Raw genomic sequence first — 20,384 nt, forward strand, 5'->3', positions numbered from 1 at the left:
AAATTTGTGGAATTACTTTTAGTCTTAAATCTTTAGCTCCATGAGATTTAACTGGCTCCGGCTAAAAAACGTTGGAAAACTCAGACCTCCTTCCTTCTGCTGACAAACGATTTGGAAAAAGTAATCCGTATTCTTATTATATCACTCCTGGAAACCAGTAACACCATGTTCAGCTGCCTCAGCAAATCTTCCCTAACTCAGCTCCAACCGGTCCACAACACTCTGGTCTTACCTTCTCTCTCCACTGGCTCCCAGTCACGTGCAGGATTCTGTGATGGCCTCTGACTCTGCTTGCAGGTAGAGAGTGGTGGAGCTGATGTCTTGCACAGGCTAGGCTGGTTCCTCATTCTGTTCATTGTGTCTTATTTTCTCCCCTTTCTTCTTCCAGTAAAGCAAAGGTTAGCATAATTAGCAAATATGCTGTATAAAAAAGGTGTGCTTGCTTGCTAATGTTGAAATCACAACTTTACTGTGAAACCCCACATGTAAGGAATGATTAATGCACTGGTTGTGGTGGGTTGTCCCTCTTATTTTCTTATTGAACAGCCACTCGTCAATTATCATAACATAAGTATTGTTTATTCAATCTGACGGCACAGAGGGACACTTTATGAGTTCATCAGAATAATAAAAGATAGGTTGTCACTGGTTCTCTGCTGCCGTTCAGGGCTCTCTTGCCAAGTGTGACTCAGCGTTAACTTTCACAGCACTTTCAAATTTAGCTGCGAGTCTGTTAATGCAAGCTTTTAATTAACTGTATTGACTCCATATTAAAGATTTCTTTCTTTATTAACTTTTGAAGTGATGATATAATTTTCAGTTTGGAGAAAAGATCCTTTAAAGGCACCGCTAACCTATTGTTTAATGAGCTTCTTACTAACAGTGATAGGATCCTACATCAACGCACATTTGCTCTCAAAATTAGACGAGTTTTGGGTTGTCACATATTTCCCTGCATCAGAGTTTAGCAACATTTAAATCAAAATGTGATGACATTTGTGAGGTTATTTGCTAATGTTACCAGCGCTGTTAATCAAATGTCAATCAAATATGATCAAAAGTATTTTTCTTTTTTTAGTCAGACCTCAATAAGTTGTCACAGCAGGCGTTTTGCCATAACAGTAATGTTTATTAAAACACACATACACACACACACACACACACACACACACACACACACACACGCCAAATAACCTGCTGTGACGTCATCCTCTGTGGTTCAAAGGTGATTCACTCTAAACATCCAGGAGGAAATACTACAGGACATGAAGTCTTCAGCTGCAGTGAGCAGGTTTGTCCACAGGGAGGCGGTGCTGTGACAAAGAACAGATAGGGGGAAGGAGGAAGAGGGACAGAAAGACATATTTCTTCTCAGCTGGACACTGATGGAGGCAGAAGAGATGACATCAAACCTGTGACCTTTCTGACACACACACACACACACACACACACACACACACACACTGTGTAAGCATGGTACACGGTCACATGCAGAAAGATATACTATTGGAACGGACTTGAATGCACACACACACACACACACACACACACACACACACACACACACACCTATTGTCAGGGTAACCACTCCATGGTGACCGGAGGGCTAACGGCTTAACGATCGTCCAGTTACCTTGGCAACGGGAGACAAAGATGGGGCATTTATCTTTTGAGTGTTTTTTTCTTGTCCTGATCGCTCTCTCTCTCTCTCTCTCTCTCTCTGTTTCTCTCTCTCTCTCTCTCTGTTTCTCTCTATCTCTCTCTCTCGCTCTCTCTCTCTGTTTCTCTCTCTCTCTCTCTCTCTCTGAGCCCTGAGAAACTTGGCCTGGGGCCTAACTGCGTCAAAATGAACACAGGATAAAATCAAAAGTTCTGTACCAAACTAAGACTTTTCACCAGCTACAAGCAATAGATCAAACTAAATTAAAACATGTCTTTTTGATTATATTCTCAAGAAAAGTCATTTAGTCGCTGGACCCCACGATTGAAAACTAATCAAATCAATTAAAGCCGAGCTAAAATGCAGTTGCACTGTTGATGGTATTGAAGCTACTGTACATTAGTTTCTAATTTCTCCAAAGGGGAAAATCAAACTATTTGTGAACATATTTGCGGAGACAAATGTGTCTAAACGGCTCAGAGGCAGAGCGGGTCGTTCCTTAATCGGAAGGTTGTGGGTTCGATCCCCGGCTCCTGTTGCCACATGTCGAAGTATCCTTGAGCAAGATACTGAACCCCAAATTGCTCCCGATGCCGTTCATCGGTGTGTGAATGTGTATGAATGTTAGTTTCTGTTCGATGGACTTTGCCATCACTGTGTGGATGGCAAAGTCATTCACACAGTGTAAAAGTGAATGTGGCACGCAGTGTAAAAAAGCGCTTTGAGTGGTCGGAAGACTAGAAAGGCGCTATACAAGTACAGGTCCATTTACCATTTACCATTAAACCTAGAGCCTTAGAGAAGGCGTTTCCCATAGCAACAGTTGACTGACTGTGAGAGCTGGCGTTGCTAGGAGACCCACTGTCACCTTCCATGGTGTATTACTGATTGGTAACCTGCCTACGCCAGATGGTTTGTTGCACAGAACTATGTCTTCATTGAAAAAACGTTTGGAAAAGGGCAGACACAATACTTAGCAGGGGATTGGATGAATCATCTGTCTGTCACTGTGTGTAGAGACAGAGCGCAATGAAGTCCCTAACCGACACAGGGGAAAACAACCCAGCGCTCTCCATTGCATCTGTATTGCATAAAAGTGCCTCCTTGTCACTTTCCGTCTGCTAACAACCAACAGAAGAATGCCTAAAAGCTACTGTGTGGGTGGTTGGACCACAGGTGAGAGAGTTTTTATGAGCTGCCAAACAGACAAACTGAGCCTTTAAGAAGACAAAAGTGTGTACAGATGTGAGGCATTATTGGAATGGGAAAACTGGGATCCTGACACTCAGTATGTGTAAACTGTTGAGGTAACTAACGTGTGCAAGCCTGATTTTCTTTATTAGATTAAATGACAGTCTTACCTGGTGATTCAATCATATAGTAGTAACTATCATAGTATTTCACTTTTGGCCATTCAGTGAGGTCATCTATCCAAGAAAAGAAGGGTAAACCATCAATATTGAGTTTGTGAATAGATTTTCCTCTGTGGTAGACATATGGTCCTTTGACATGCTTGCTCTTCTTTCAATGAAGAAATATTCTCCAGTTACAGAGCTACCCTGGCAGCTGCATACGTCTTCGCACTGAGTGTTAAACCACACCTGTAGTTCATGCCGTAGCTTTCAACACCTGATGAGTCGTCAGTACCACCTGCACACTCAGTCCTGTGTTCATCCTGGATTATAGAAAGGAGGAGATCTAGCTTGGGTGCCCCAAGGCTGGGTCCTTGCTGCACATCATCCTGTCTATCTCCTGTCAGTTAAAGGCTAAAATTACACTACCGTTTAAAATGCAGCATCAATTTCTGTCAAAAGAAATAAACATGATTAGTGGATACGCCGACGAGGCAGCATTTTATCATGAAGCACAAGTAAATATTACAGCAGTTTAACTTTGGTGAAATTTGACATATTGACACCGTTGACTAATAAACTGCCAAGACAGTGAAGGAATGTAGAGCTGAAGAGTCTAAAATATCGGTAGCTTAGCTAGCATATAGCTTTACAGCTATGTTTCACCATCCAATGTTATTAAAGGGACATTGTGTAGGAATTTCTCCCATCTAGCGGTGAAATTGTATTTTGCATTCAAACGAAAAGTGCCAAGTGTACCAAGAAGCCTACCTGTTGAGGAGAAAGCAGGCAACTTCAGCGTCCCTTTGAAAGTCTTTCTCCTTCATTAGCTCTTCCCACCTGGGAAAAGCTACCCCGATGTTTACCCTCGTTTTTTGAATTCGCCGGTCACGTTGCCTTTTTAATTCCCTTTTTCGCTTTTTTTGGTGACGAGGATTCCTTCTCCTGTGGCTCGGCATAAGTATTATCCTCCATTATTAACTAAAGTGCAGTGCACAAGGGCCTCTCACTGATCTCCTTCTACGTTATAGCTGGTTTCAGTCACGTGACGCTGGCTCTGAACGAAAACACGTTGTGGATTAGCTAGACAGGTAGGCTAGTGCTTTATGTCCCTCTCGTGATTATAGTTTTTCAAAATGGCAGAATGACATGGAAGCCTCCATGGACTTGCCCGTCCAATGTATATAGAGATAAGAAATTCTTCGCTTACGAGGATAAGTCAGATCATTGGCAGAGGTAATTTTACACCAATGAGGACACATTTATGGATGAAGACATTGATTTTAGCTAATAAAATACTTAAAACACTATTACTACAATATTGGTAGTTAGCAAGCAGTTAGTAAGCTTGTTAGCTTGGAAAGCTTTTTTCCCTGACTATCACTAGCATGCCCCAGCAAATTATATGGAACACAAAGTTAATTTCCACAGTGGTTTTTGCTTACTTTAGTTAGTAACACACAGAAACGCACACACATTTCACACATGGGCTACTAAATAAATTCACATATACATTAGTATTCACATGTACTCACCTACTCTTGATGTTCTCTCTCTCTTTGACACACACTCATTCACTCACACACACACACACACTCACACACACTCACACACACACACACACACACACACACACACACACACACACACAGATCAATCATGCTTGTGAGAACTTCAAAGTACGTCAAACCTTGATATTTTTTTGGTGCTGCATCACCTCTATATCTCTGAAAAAGTGTGTGTGTCTATGCAAGTGTGTGAGAGTGTGTAGTAGGGGAATTGAGTGTGAATTTATGCATGTACATCTGTGCGTGAGTGTGTGTGTGTGTGCGCGCGCACGCGCACATCAGCAATATCAAGGAAGCAGCATCCTTAAAAAGACCCCATGCTTCAAAATCACACATGAGTTCTGACGCAAGAGGTGAGGAAAAAAGCGGAGGAAAATAAGTATGAAGGGGAAGACAGGTGGAAGAGGGTGGAGGGGAGGAAAAAGATGGAGAGAGGGATAGAAAAAAGGTTGATGAGGAGAAGAAGGAAGACGCAGCTAAAATATGAGGAGGAAAAGTTAACGAAGAGGATAAAAGAGCAGGGGGCAGACGGGTGAGGAAGGAAGGGAAGGAATAAAAGGAAGTCAGGTAAAAGAGGGACAAAGACTAGAAAGAAGGGAGAATCAAGAAGCTGGCATGGACAAAAAGAAAAGAAATACAGATGAAATGGGGGAATGAAGGAAGAAAGGAAAGGAGAAAAAGTGATAGAGGAGAAGGAAAAGCGGAAGGACTAAAGGAAAAAATTGGAAGTAAGTCAAGAGGACAGAAAAAGACAGATGAGAAAAATCAATAATGGAAGATAATGAAAAGTAGGAGGGAATAATAGAACGAGAGAAGTATGGAGTGAGATGAATAAAGTATAGGACAAGAAGACAGAAGAAACGGATAAAGTGAGAGGAAGAAAAGGGAAAGATGTGAGACCAGAAGTGAGGAGAAATAAACAAATGATAAAACAATAATGAAAAAAGGAAGAGTATTAAAGAAGAAGAGAGGCTGAAATTGGAAAAAAGAATGTGGAAGGAAGTAAGGAGTAGGGAATGAAGAAAGGAAAGAGGGACAAAAATATAAAAACAAAAGGAGGAAAAAAGGGGAGGAATATTCTGCCCTGTCCTCTTTCTGTCTGCTGTGAAGTAAATAAAAAGGGAGAAGACTGAAGACACAAAAATGAAAAGAAAAGCAAAGAGAAAAAGACAGAAATAGTGCAGTTTGGACCTGAAGAGAAAGAGAGACGGAGCATGGATTGGTGTTTGGTCGCTAGACCTCCAGAGACGCCAACCAAATAAACAACAAATCCTCAGGATGGAGGGATGCTGATGCGAGAGAGTGATGGAGAGATCAAAGGATGTTGGTTTGAGGGAGAGATTTTGTTGTCGCCTTGAGAGGAAAGACAGAGGAGAGCTGCGAGGAAACGAGAGAAACGGGGCTGGAAGAATCAGGGGAGAGGGTTGGTGGAGCTGCAGCTTCGGTTTCAGCTCCGCCTCGCTCCGGTTTCACACCTGGAAAATCCTCAATACAAACATACAGAGCAACCACAGATGGTAAGAAACAGCCAGTCAGAGGGCTTCAGATCCATTCCAGCGGAGCTAATGGCGGACTAAAGTTAGAGCTTAAGCTTTGTAGAACATTTTATGATAAATTCAGAATGTTTTGTATTGGATTTTGAATCAGTCTAAATTCAGCATTAGAGGTGCAGTGTTTTGTGTCTGTAACACAGAACTACTGAGGCTGAGGGGTAGTGTAATATTTTGAGCCATGCGACATAATAAACTGATGATAGAGCTTGAATTGCTAGAAAGGAAGGAAGGAGAAAAGTTTTTTTTAAATTGTTCCCTTAAACTAGCAATTTGTGCTCTCAACCCTTAAGGCTGAATGTGATTGTCCGAGACACCTGTCAATCAAACCAACATACTCTTAAATATATCACATTTTAAGACTGATAATCTCAAATAATTATTAATTATAGGTGCAAAACCTTTTCAGAAATAAAATACACTTAGAATACAAGTAAACTTGATTGATACTGTCTCTTCATTTAAATTATTAAAAGTTGAGAATCATCAGAATATTTTGGATGTTTACAAAAATAAAAAATCAATATCTTATTTCATGGTATGTTTAGGCACCTAACCCTAACCACTAGAACTTGATTAAGGTTAGGAAATATCACGATGTTGGTTAAATACTAAAAAAGTGAATTTGCCTTTGTTGCCTTAAAGGTCCAGTGTGTGTATGATTTTTTGGCATCTAGAGGTGTAGTTGCAGATTACAGCCCCCTCGCCTTACAGTCAAAGTCCAGCACTTTGTAAAACTGACCACCTCCTTCTAAACTCAGTGAGGCACAGAAAAGTAGAACTTCCCTGACTCGATTAAACACTGCCATGGAACATAATCCAAGCAGCAATTAGGCCACATTTTAGCACAACATTTATATGACACTACAAATCGGTAATATATGACTGGAATTTGTGGTAGAAAGGCTAAGACATTAAGTGGTTCAAGAATTATTCACTTGTTATGTAAGTAAAGGTTGCAGTACTCCATTGCAAGTTCAAATTTCACATCAGTATTATCAGGTCTTTAAGTATCAAAAGTAAAAGTACTCATTGTGAAGAATGGTCCCTTTTAGAGTGTTTTAGATAATTGATACTGTCGTATGCGGCAGACCTTGACAAATAACACGTTTAGGTGATTTCTTTCATTGAAAAGATGTAAACACAACCTCTTGAGGGTATGGAACATAAAACACAATATTTGCAGCAAACATTATTGCATTGTTTAGATTTATTTCATAAAGAGATGTTCTGTTGCATACTGATGTTGGATTTTATGATTGGGATACAAGTAAGGTTTTCTGCTACTGACTCTTCCATGAAGGTTTTTGTTGGCACAAGCAGCTCTGGACAGTGGAACTCCTGAGTCTGCTTAAAGTCCCTGCAGGTTTTTTGCGTGCCCATGGGGGTCTTGATCTGCCTTTCTGCCCAGCATATGAGCAGTTCTCATAAGAGTTTTCTTGGTCTTCCAGAGCTTCCATCCTGACCTCCAGCGTTCTCCTAAACTGCTGTCTTTTAATTACCTTTCACACTGTGGAAATCGCAAGCTGACCATGCTTGCTATCTTCTTGTAGTCTTCTCCTGCATTGTGGACATCAGTGGGCATCATTAACTTTCATTTTCAAGATTTGGCACCAGCTGACATTTCCTAATGACAATTGTTGACATGCCTCAGGGCTAAGGAGCTGATGAAGGTTTGATACCTTGTAAAAAGAATCTGAAGTTTGCATGATTTTAGGTTACCCAAAATTTTGTACATGCCAGTGTTTTTATTTTTTTAAGTTCTTGTTCAATTTATGTAATAAAACAAAACAATGCCTGGATATTCCAAATGATCAAGAGGCTGTGTTTACATATTTAGGACGATTTGGGACAAGGCTTGGAGTGCAAAGACTTTAGACTTACTTGTGACTTGCAAAACAATGACTTTGGCCGACCTCTGCTACTTTTGCGTAGTTTAATGTATGGAATTGCACCATATTATCTGATTTTACTGCGTGTTTAGTATGTAAAATGCATTGTTAACTGTCAAATACTGTACCTTAAGTACAATATTAGTATTAAGTAGTATCAAGTATTAATTTCAAGTTCCATAGAAATTGTACTTTAGTACAACATGCAAGTACTTTCCACCTCTAATGCTGTAAAAGAAAACAAAAGCACAGCAGTTTATTTTCGATGGCTGTTCAGCCATGTTTACTACAGTATTGTTCCCATCTACAGTTATCAGCACAGCTTGTTGAGTTCTTTTTTTAACAGCATCATAGATATTTTCACCACATTTTAATTTTTCTGCTCGTTCACTCAGAGGATGTTTAAGCAGCATTATCAAAAAAACTTAGAGCACATCCTTACATACATACTGTACATACAATACATACATACAAACCAAAGCACACATACTCATACATACACGTCCTAGTATAGCGCCACGCTGGTATATACAGATATATAGAATGAGTAAAAAAAAATCTATTTTCAGTTTTTACATCTTAATATAAGAGTCATACCAAAGACATGGCCACCGAGTGAGTAAACAATAGATAAATAGATATAAAACAAATACAAAAATAAATAAACATAAATACTTGCATCAATTAATAAAAGATGATATGAGTTTAAACTCACTGTTTACTTTTTAACATGATTTATTCAAGTCGATATATATATATATATATATATATATATATATATATATATATATACCACTTTTAACTGTTATTTTACCTCAACGACAAAGGACTGGTTCATTACCCAATCAGAGAAAGCGAAGCCTCGCCCTCGGCCCATGATTGGGTGGTTGATGCATTATCTGTACATTAGCCTATCATGTTCGACATGACATAATCATGTTGACGTTGAGTCATTTTCAGCACCATTAACATTGCAGTGACTGTCACCACTTTACCAACAACCACAGGTTCAGGTAGGACAAAAAACTGTCAGGATAATAAAATGCTTTTTACCAAGTTATTACCAATATTAATTTTTAAATTGCATTCCTGATTGTTGACCACCCACCCGAGTTAAAATGACACAATAGTTTCCCTGCAGAGGAGACACACACATCCAAAGTGAGCTTATATGGATATTTTTGCTCCTGGTGTCTTCACTGGGAATACAACCACAAACCTTGTGAGGATCAGAGTGCTTATATACTTGCTGTTAACAATGCATATGTGTGTGCATGATGGCCAACCTGTGTATGCAGTTATCTTTCAGAGTGTTATGTTTACACCATCAGAAAATAATGCAACCCACTGATTCAGCCCTGATCTGCCTGCCTAGATTTTAATCCTCCAGGTAGACACAAAGTACCTAGGTAAATATGAACAATAATGCTTGCATCACAGCTGCTTATTTACATGAACACATTGTTAAAAAGCAAGTATATAAACTGCTCTTAGTGACTTGCTTCACCCATCCAGGTTAGAAATACTTCTTCTGAAGTCCTTTCAACACCTTAGAATCTACACATGCATCATCAGCATAAAGATGATAATTAAAACTGCACTGGATACTGCAACAACAAATATGTTTTTGTTGGCCAGAGATGAAAGCAGGAGGGAACTGCATGATTTTTGAAGACTTCACTACCCAAAAAAGTAAACCATACCTTGCTCTAATCTCAGGGTGGAGATGGTGGACAGGTTCATGTTAAACAACTTTCTCTAGATGAAACACTCGTTAGATATTAGATATTCTCGGTTTTTACAATATAAACATTATGACGTTAAATTTTGATGTTGATACAACAGTCTGCATCAGCTTTTTGTAAAAACTATCATCTGAATATCTTTGACAGGAGTTTATATTATATGAGTTTTAACTGTGCCATAATATTTTATTTTTTGTGCTCGTGTCAGTCAACCATGAATCGGTGACCCCCTGAACATCGGCATCTTCTAAATGCTTGTTGGGTTATAATGTAAAAATCTTGGTTACATCTGCTACTAAGGTAAAAACAACGGAACAGTTTAACTATATCACAAACTGGGAGCCTTTATCACTGCACATTATCTCAAATGCATCTTCAAACGTGTTTTGATGAACATGCTTTTTGGGATGAATCAGGGTCACATAGGGAATGTAATGTCTTTTAGGGAAGTGCATTGCTAAAAATGCTAACACCTTCTGCTGCCTTTATCTAAAACAATCACAACACCGGTTTAAATGTTGATTGACTTAAAGAACTCCCACTTCATAACAAATCAGATCACCTTAAATGCACAGACTAACCCTACAGGCTTTTAAAGAAAAAAATGTCTTTGAAAACGACTTCAAAGAGAGACTGCTGAAGCGAAATCTGTTGTGTAATATGAGGGAGGACAGAAGTTAGCTTTGATGCTAGTGTTTTTTTTTTTTTTGCTGTTCTTCCTTCAGGTACTGTTGCCGACCATGCCTGACTTTCTAAGCATCCAGCTGCTTCTAATTGATAGTAACACACATTCACACCTGGGAGCAGCTGTGTTTAAACTTTGACCTCTGAAGCTGGTTTGTGATCACTTCAGCTGAATTTCTTGAGTTGAAGCTTTAGGGCATCACAACAGCAGTTTGAAAGAGCAAAGAGGAATTCTCATCAGTTGTTACAGTTTCAGTTTTTCCACTGATGATGCCAGTTATTAATCCAAACCTGAATCTGCAAATCCACTTTGAATCAAAGGCCTGTAGATGGTTTCATTTTGTAAACAACACTGCCTTTCACAAAGTCCACACCCTTGTCAACATCCTATTAGGTACTGTGAATATTTGAGCTCTTGTTATCAATTTGCTTTTGCTTTGCATTTATTGTAACATGTATTAACCACTTATTGGATGTGTTCATGTGTTGTCACATTCCAATAAGTCATTCTAGGATTCTTTAAGGTCTGTTGACATTGTTAAAAGACATTTCTCGTCAGATACTTGTCTCCCCAAACACTGAAAAATGTTTTCATAGCATAATGAGGTTACTCATGATACCCTTCATACCCCTACATCGTATGTATTCCAAGAAAAGTGGACAACATTTAGACTCTTTCGAGTACATGAAGCTTTTTCACCCAAAGGTCATTCATCACCAAACTACAGCTTATTATAATAGCTTATATCTGACATCTGTATTTATTCAACTGTACATCTTAGGCCTGTTTGTGGTGAGTTACAGCATGCCATATGGTGGTAGCCATTGCAGAAGTCATCCACTTTACATCCTTACATCTGGTCCTGATCGAGTTTCCAAACAAGTCCTTTCTCAGGTTAATGGTGACAGTACAGCTGGGATGTAAACAGTGGAACTTCTGCTATGGCTGCTTTTGTATCACATATGGATGGGTGACTGTTATCACTTCTCTCTCAGGCCTACATTTCATAAACCATCTTGACCTAAACTGTGAGACTTGTAAGTCTACATTTCATGGGTCCTTGTGTTCGCACGAGGCTGGAGCCTCAAAATGCTTAAAAGAAAGTTACCAAAGTTTGTGAGGGACATGCAACCTTTTGGAAGCATGAATGTATAAACAATGTAAAATATTCTCTGTCTCCCAGCTAAAACAAATAAATTCATATTTATTCATTTTTTATGAAACATTCTTAGTTAGTTAATGAACTGGTGATTTGGAGGCGAAAAGAAATCTACACATTTTGGTTTAAATTGGACTAAATGTGGTTGAAAAGTGATCTACATTATTTAATTCACATTTTTTAGTATATTTCATCTTGTAGCTATGTCCTGCTTCACTGAAATATATTATGACATATACTCTAAAAAAGCTGTTTAAACAACATATCTAACCTATTATATGTAACATAGATTTCTAAACAGAACTAGACATCACTTTTCAACCAAATTTAGCCCAGTTTTAACCTACACATCTCAGCATCTTTTTACCTGTAAATCACTAAAGCGATTTTTATTAGATGGTGAGTCTGAGTCTGAGTCCCTATTTAATGTCACTGTCTAATTTGCTACCAAACCAAAATGATTGCATGTCCTTTGTAAACTCTAGTAACCAGTCTCTAAAAGTTCCCTGGTGAGTCTCTGTTGAGTCTCCGGGGTCCGAGGCTCAAGTTCATGCAGCACTTTTTCTCAATTATCTCAAACTCCGCCACTTCATTGCTCTCAAAATCCTTTTACTTCTTGTTCTGACCGTGCAGGATGAAAATAAATCTAACACTCCTTGGTCCCAGGATGAGAGATTAAATTTCTCACCTCCAAGCTTTTAGAAAAGATGAAGATTATCCCAGTTCAGTGTTACTCCATTTACTTCCCACGGCTCATTAATGCTACTTACTCCTGGACTGCGCCCTAAGGGGAGAGCCTTGGTCCCAGATTGCGCTTTACATTTTACAATCAAGTTTTGACAACCTTTTTTCTTAAAGAGTTGCCTGACACTCTGTGTCTCCTTTCCATTCTTCTCCTGGTGTAGGTAGTCCTGGGATGAGAACTGATCTCAGGCTAAGCCTTTGCCCCAGACTGCACATTTAAGTTTAAGAGCCCCTGTTGGCTTAGACAGTTGTCTCATATTCTAATACCTCTTTGCTGCCCATCATGCTACTCCTGTACTGTATCCTGGGGCTGACGGCTGATGTGGTCTCCAGAAGCAGAATGGTCTTGCGGAGGCGCCGATCAATAAAGTGCGCATCCCAGGCCGGGTATCGCTTTCTTGGGAGGTCGATCCGTATCACAGGGCCCTCCTGTGCACGGGATGAAGAGGAGGTCCTGTGAAGGAGTGCAGGAGAGGAGGAAGGGGAGGGGCGTACTTGGAAGACAGGCAGGCAACTGTCCCTGTCTCTGTCCTTGTCTCGCTCCCCGGGAACTGGCTCTCCCGTGTCTTTAGTCCTGGGGAGTGTCCTCGGAGGGCTGGTAATGACCATGTCTGTTTGGGACCCTTGGGATGGGGTGAGACAAGCATCAATCACTCCTGCCACCCCTCCTGCACCCACCACGCCCTCATCCACACACCCACCCCACTGTGAGCCCAAAACAGGCCCGTCAGGGTGCAGCCAGCAGTAGTACACCAACATGAAGAAGGTTCCCAGGGCAAAGCTGCAGGCTACCAAGCACACCACCACCAGGGCATATGAGTCGGAGGTGTGCGGGCCACGGTAGGTGTACCAGGCGGCGGTCAGTGCCACATTCTCAGCCAGCGTCACAGAGTAGTAGACGGTCATACGGAAACGGCTCGGGCCCTCCTTGACATTGAACCAGCAGAAGATGTAGATGATGCCCACCACCATGTTGTAGATGATTTCCTCCCACTTGGACATGCAGAAGTCAGTCTCACCTTGGATGATCCAGAAGGTCATGACACACCTGAAAGACAGTAAACAATACTGTTGGTAACATTGCTTTGCCTCCGGTGAATTTTGTGATGACTAATAGTAATGTGGTAAATAAGATTGGAAACTTGACCTGACAATAAAAGTATAGTATACAGATAACAACATGAATTGGATTATTTCTACACTACACTTACTACTACTAAACAGCACAGGACTATGACACCACCCTATAGGGTGGTAAGAAGGTAAGGTAACAATCAGACAATTTTATCATTGCATATTTTATCGGAGCCAAATGGACTTCATGGGTAGCCGAGTCCTGATGATGCACTTTTATACAAACACTACAAAGTGTTCTGTTTGTTTTAACCTCACTGTTGTGATTTAATACGGTCTATGAGCGAGAACCAAGACAATAAAACACATCAAGGGGAGAGAAAAAAACAGTTGTGACATAATTCTAATGATAGCAGAAACTCCATTCTGCTGGTTGAGCATTGATTTATTTTTTTTTTTTTTAAGACAACTAAATATTTTATCTGATATATCTGTTGAGATATAAGATGATACAATATTTGTATAATGTCAGTGCAGTCAGTCAGTAGTTGAGTATAAATTGGTATTACACAGTCAAAGAAAACTTTTTTGTTCTGGATACTAGAACTGAGAAAAAGGACCTTGAGTTTCCTCCTTATAACTATTAAGAAACACATTACAATTCATAATTTTCTGAAATGTCAAATGCTAAAATTCTCATTGTGAACCCAGACTCAGGTCACATATGGCACACCAGTGGCTGACGATGAATATGCCGAAATAGAGCTGGAAGACGGAGGCGAAGAGGGCAAAAGCCACAGTCCTCGCCCCGATGGTGAAGAAGTGCCACAGCATCTGGGTGATCACAGCCTTGTAGGACATGGGCAGCTTGTCGTCGCGGGAGTCCCGCAGAACCTTCTGGTAGGAGGCAATCATCCAGGCCAGAGAAACCAGGGAGGCAGAGGCAGAGAGACCTGGAGAGACAGATGAAGAAAGAGACAGAGATAAAATAGGAAGGAGGAAAGGAAGATGGTAACTGGACTGCACCTAAATGGTGCCTATCTACTCTGCCGACCACTCAAAGCAGGAAAGGGAAGAAATTAACAAAAGGATAAAAAAGGGAGAAAACAGGAAGAAGAGCAGAAAATCAAAGCCTTCTGTATTTATAACAGACACACAGACACATGGACAATAAACATCAAAATTTCTCAGGTTAACTGCGATACAAACATTATGCACAAGTCATTTGATGGGCTCTCCACTCACGCCAGTGATACTGGAAGACAGGATTATAATATACCCTCCCAGTTTATTTCAGTACCGATGTACTGTATGTGTTGTCTGATAAATAACAAGAAATTGCAGTAGAGTAAATTCATTCTCAACCTTGGAAACACGTATGACAAAAAAATAAAGTCAAGGTCCACATAAGATCTTCCTGGAGCAACAACTGACCAAACTGTTGATCGAGACTGAGATGTGTTTGGAAACTTAGAGAAAAACTAGTAAGTTGACCTTGAGTTATGATATTTTTGTGTCAAATGTTTGATGTATGAATGTTTGATGTGTTTGATGATGTATTCACCATTTTAACCCTTACTGTATGTTGCACTGTATGTAATTAGGAAATTTCATAAAATTCATCATCTGTTTATCTTATCATGAATTATGTGCAAAGTTGCACAAAGTTAAGGTTGGGCGTTCACCAAAAACACAAGGAATCATTGTCTAGGCATCATCAGTATCAATATCAAATTGAGTATAAAATTTGGCCGGTATTTAAGATATGAACAACTGCTAGCAAACATCACACAATGGAAAAACAACTTCTGTTATCTTCCAGTGGAACCAATAGCGTAATTTCTCAAAATGAATGCGCAACTACGCAATTGATGCTAAAATGCTAATGTAGCACCTTCAAATGACATATCAGTGATACATGTTGAGTACTCCTACAAGTTATTACATTATTATTAAACACACGAAACAATGTAATATTTCCTCCTAGCTCATTCAAACAGACCTGAACCAGTTTCCACTGAAGTCAAATTATCATTAGCCCACACACGTAACTGTGAAGCCCGCCGCGAGCTGCCCAGAACGCAGTTTAACGCATTAAACATTCATGTGTGTTAATCATGCAGTCTTGTCTCAAATTAGCCATGAATCACACTGAGAAGGCATTAAAATTTGAGCAGAGAAAGAGCTGCACCGACTTTTTGAGAGCTTAACATGATTTACCATTATGAGACCTTATGAGAGATAAGAACTTTTACTTTTACTGTTGGTAGTTGCATCTAGTTTGTAATTGCCTTCACAAATGGAAACTGGCTCGAGATAGGACCTTTCGCACTTTTTGTGAGTTTCACGGCATATTCAGTTGATTGCAATCTGCAACTTCAGCGCTAGATGCCACTACATCCTACACACTGGTCTTTTTAATACCAAGAACATCATTTAGTTGATATATTTTTCCTCTCATTAACCCTACCTGAGTTTACAATTCAAAGCAATGACATGAGAAGATTCCAGGAATGCAGCGTAGGAAAATAAACCTAACCAAAGCAGCTATACAAGAAATGAACTCAAGACAAAAGGGATTATGGGTAGAAAGAGACAGATGCAGTTTGTTGTGCTTGGAAAGCCCAGCAAATCCAAGCATTTGGAGAAACTGGAACCAGCAAATGTTTGGGATTTGTACTTAGCAGATGACTTGAATAATTAATTGGCAGTGCTAATAGTTATTTAATTTGATCGATTGACTGATAGATTAATCAATACACTATGGTAATATAGGCTGTGTACATACATATATATATATATATATACTGTCAATGCCCCAAAACATGAATGTCTGTTAACAGATGATAGGTTGCCAAAATAGACTGAAATGTGTGTGTGTGTGCTCTGAGACTTGTATCTGTGTGAGGACTTTTTAGACCTTGAAAGACAGAGAGGACATTTTGCTAAGTAAGGACATTTTATCTGGTCCTTGGTTAATGTTAGAATTACTTTTAAAAGTCTAGCGTGTAACATTTAGGAGGCTCTGCTGGCAGAAATTGAATATAATATCCGTTGGTATGTTTTCAATTGTGTATAATCAACTGAATATAACATAGACTTTATTGAGCCCACACTGGGGAAATTTACTTGTTACAGCAGCTCCAGATATAACATAGCAGATAGAAAAAAATATATATACATTAAATAACAAAAGAAAAAAGAAAAAAGAAAAAAATTGAATTAGTGTTGTATGTACACTATATATACAGTGTTTTTATACAGATATAGGAATTGTGCTTTTGTTACCTGAGTTGTGATCTGCAACTACACCGCTAGATGCCACTAAATCCTTCACACTGGACCTTAAAGTTAAGGTTAAGGTTTCTTTGGTGGAACTTCCACCGCAGGGACCGGCTTAAGTTACCATACTGCAATCTATTGCCCATGTGCAACTGCTGCTACTATTTGTGTTATCTGTTGTTGTGGATTTTTACAGTTTTTTTCTCTTGTACATAGTGTTTTTATATATTTCCCTACTCTTACTGTTTTTTATACAGTTTTTTCTCTATCCACTTTGCTGCTGTAACCATTGTGGGACAAATAAAGGAATATCTATCTATCTATAGTTCTGGACACATTATTTAAGCATTTTATTTAAGCCACCGTTAAAAATCTGCACCCGCAAAACAGTTTGTTTTTTGTAAATTATGCTTTGACACATAAAGATGGAGTTACAGAAGAACGTATACGACAGACGGACCAACGACAAAGTTGTTGTATAGTCGTGTGCAAAAATGACATCCAAAAACAGACAACAACAGGCTGGAGGAACCTTTTAGGTCCTTGCAAAGTAGTTCCTGGGACTAAAAGTTCGGGGTACAGTTTTAATTACTGTAACAGCTGCTCTGGGCCATGGTTGGAGACTTCTAGTTTGGAGGCTAATTCAGCCTGGTTAGGTAACATAGCTTCATGGATGTCGCCAGATAGACCGTGTTAAACATAAACATGTCTTAATGAACATAAACTCTTCTGTGGCAGTAAACACAGCACAAGATAGACTTAATAAACAGTAATAGCAACTTTAGCACGATAAACCTAAGACTACGTAGCTACTGGCTCTACCCCCACACACACTTGGAGCCTAGCCTCTCACAGGAGGGCCGCTAACAAAGCTATAACGCAGGTATTCACACAGATGGTCTCTCTAAGGGCCATAAATGTGCTTCTAATGACTGTCAAAGCTTCACCAGAGGTCCAGTGGAGAAACAAAGAGCCCGACGGTAGCTCCTCATGCTGATTCGCTCTGAGGATCCGCACTGTGGCCATGCTACACTGAGCTGTTATAGTCCGTCACAGAGTCCCCTCATAGAATCTGAGGGTGAATGAACTCATTTGGGAATGCACATTAGTTCGTTCGTAAGCTTTTCTGTTGGTGTGTGGTTCTGTAGGTTTCCTGTGTGTCTTGTACAATTCAAATATGTGTCAGACACTTGACTTCTGTGCTGCCAGGTGTGTGTGAACGCTGAGACTGTACAGTGTGTGTTTGTGTGTGTGTGGTTATCTGAGTGTGAGAACGAGAGAGAGAGAGAGAGAGAGAGAGAGAGAGAGAGAGAGAGAGAGAGAGAAAGTGTATGTTTTGTTTTATTCATCAAAGACCAATCTGCTTCTTGTAAGAGGTACATGAATAAAGCATAGACTCTCCTACTGATATCTGCCCACAACACACACAGACACACAGACACACACACACTTCATTAAACCTTACTCTCTCTCTCTCTATCTCTACAGAAGCCTTCGTAGCAATCAGAGACTATGGCTGATAAAATCCAATAAAATAAAGTCAAATAAAGGCGATAACCATCAGTTTTCTTAAAGGATAGTTTGGTCATATTACAACTTGGGTCTTATTTTCATAGCTTTATATCTTATTTTCAGGCTTTTCATCAGTAATAACAACATTGTACTCAAGTTCTCTGCTTGGATTTAGAAACATGGTGACAATAAGTCGGACTGCTTCAGCTTTGACCTACTGTGCTTTGTTGTGTGTGCACTGTTTTCCTGTTCAATAAGGGATTATTACTGACATTTCAGGTGCACCCCATTTTCAGTTTGACCTCCAAATAAAGTGGTGCCAGACCTGATTTCCTTCATCCAAAATTTCAGCAGTTAAAACTTGGTGAGCAATCAAAGGCAGTCTGTCAGTCAAAGTGTGCAAACTGTACAGTGAAGCAGGAAGTGCATCTCGCTCACCCTGCAGAGGGAGGACGGTGTTTCCGTGGATCATGATGCTCAGCTGGAGGACGAGCTGCGGAGCTGACTTCAGGAAGGCTTCTAGGAGGCGGAGCATGGTGATGTCAGCACTCTCAAACATCAGCCGCCAGTGGAAGTGGCGACGGGGCCCGTTGCTGTGCCAACGGCTCTGGGCGCCCAGGTAGAGGGCGTGGATGTACCTGAGGGCAAGAGAAAGAGAGGTACATTTATAATAGTGATGCTTAATCATCCCTTTGTCATTCCTGAAACTCTGCTGCTTTCAGAAGATCTTTTTCCAGGATCATCAGATCTTCTTCGGGCACAAAAAACAAACATCACACTGTATAGACATATCTCAAATTGATCGGAAACCGGTAACCAACCTGAAAAGCCACTGGCAACCATGCATCTCAAAATAATCGCGATCATTGATTACTGATCACAACAACTGGACTGCAAGACACTATAACAAACAGTCAAACATAACCACTCAGTGGTTTTGCTGCCACCCAAATACAATGGAAGTGAATACAATTTTGTTTGTACTCTTCAAGTATTGTATGATGATGTCTTTCATGGTGTCTATATACCAACAATGCCCCGGTCACTGTGTATAATCCACAGCAGGAATCTCTGATAAGCCGATAAAACAAAACTAAAAACAGAACTGTCAATAAAAATACTATTTTCCAGCACAATAATATGATTTTGTAGGATGTTAAAGATTTAGTTCTTCTCATTTGGTAGATTTACATTTTTCTCTCATTTTACAGTAATACCATGTGTGTACACTTTTGCTTCCTTAAAAAAAAATGTTTCATTTGGAAATACCTGTTAAATTGATGTCCTTTCCTTCAACAATGATTATTTTTACGTAGATAAAAGACGACAACAAAAGGTATTACAGTGCTAACCCTAGACCAATCTTCTAATCTAATTTTGAAGTTTTAAGAATAGCTTTGTGAAAGCAAAACGCTTTTTCAGCTTGTTAGGTGTTACTGTGCACTTGACACTCAAACAGGAACTTATGTTCTTATTTAAATCTGCACTGATTTTGATGCTAAGCTTCCAGTTTCTTTTACGACTGATTGGTGATTTTTTATATTCTTGTTTAACTGTTGCTCAGAAGGGTCCTTGTCGCTTCTGCCCATCCCATTGTTAGTCTGGTTGAACAATACAGCCTTTTGTTTTCCATGTACAAAACATTACTTTTTAAGCAAATCATTCATATCAAATGAAATCTATTCGTAAAGAGGACTTTCTACAACCTAAAAGCATGAAAGACCATTCAAAAATATAGTCCTTTTAGTCACCTGGGCATACTGAATCAAGCTTTTATGGCAGGCAATTCCAAAACCTTTGAATGGCAGGGAGAAATCATTTATTCAAAAGTGAATATATCAGTATGGGTTTAGTTGGGTTTGATGAAAACAGTGTAGGTGTATCAATAATGCTAAAAACGCTCAGTTTTGCTTTTATTTCCAAGAGCAGAAATGTTCAGCTGAGGAACTTGACTGGTGTAAACACAAAGAGGTACAAGGGTATAAAAATCTAAAAATCTAAATGACATCTTCCAGGAGAAAATGTGAACCACGCTGTCCTCCTGGGAGGAAAAGACACCACAGAGTGTTTCTCCGGGGAAACATCTTTACCCTCACCTGTCACTGTTCAACTCTGATGTGCCTTTATTTTGTTGTTTTTGTGTGTGTCAGTGACGGCATTG

General features: G+C 39.7%; 1 protein-coding gene across 1 annotated transcript in view; it reads right to left on the bottom strand.

Annotated features, from left to right (window-relative positions):
* Positions 1–8,277: 8,277 nt before the first annotated feature.
* xkr7b (XK, Kell blood group complex subunit-related family, member 7b) overlaps positions 8,278–20,384 on the bottom strand; it is a 64,891-nt gene continuing 52,784 nt past the window's right edge. Inside the window, exons 2-4 of the mRNA XM_051424305.1 lie at positions 18,662–18,861; positions 14,163–14,382; positions 8,278–13,403 (exon numbers count right to left, since the gene is read on the bottom strand). Of these exons, the coding sequence (XP_051280265.1) occupies positions 12,596–13,403; positions 14,163–14,382; positions 18,662–18,861 (1,228 nt within the window). The 3' untranslated portion in view covers positions 8,278–12,595. The remainder of the gene's footprint in view (positions 13,404–14,162; positions 14,383–18,661; positions 18,862–20,384) is intronic.

This window comes from Dicentrarchus labrax, unplaced genomic scaffold (assembly GCF_905237075.1).
Source record: "Dicentrarchus labrax unplaced genomic scaffold, dlabrax2021, whole genome shotgun sequence".
NCBI lineage: Eukaryota > Metazoa > Chordata > Actinopteri > Moronidae > Dicentrarchus > Dicentrarchus labrax.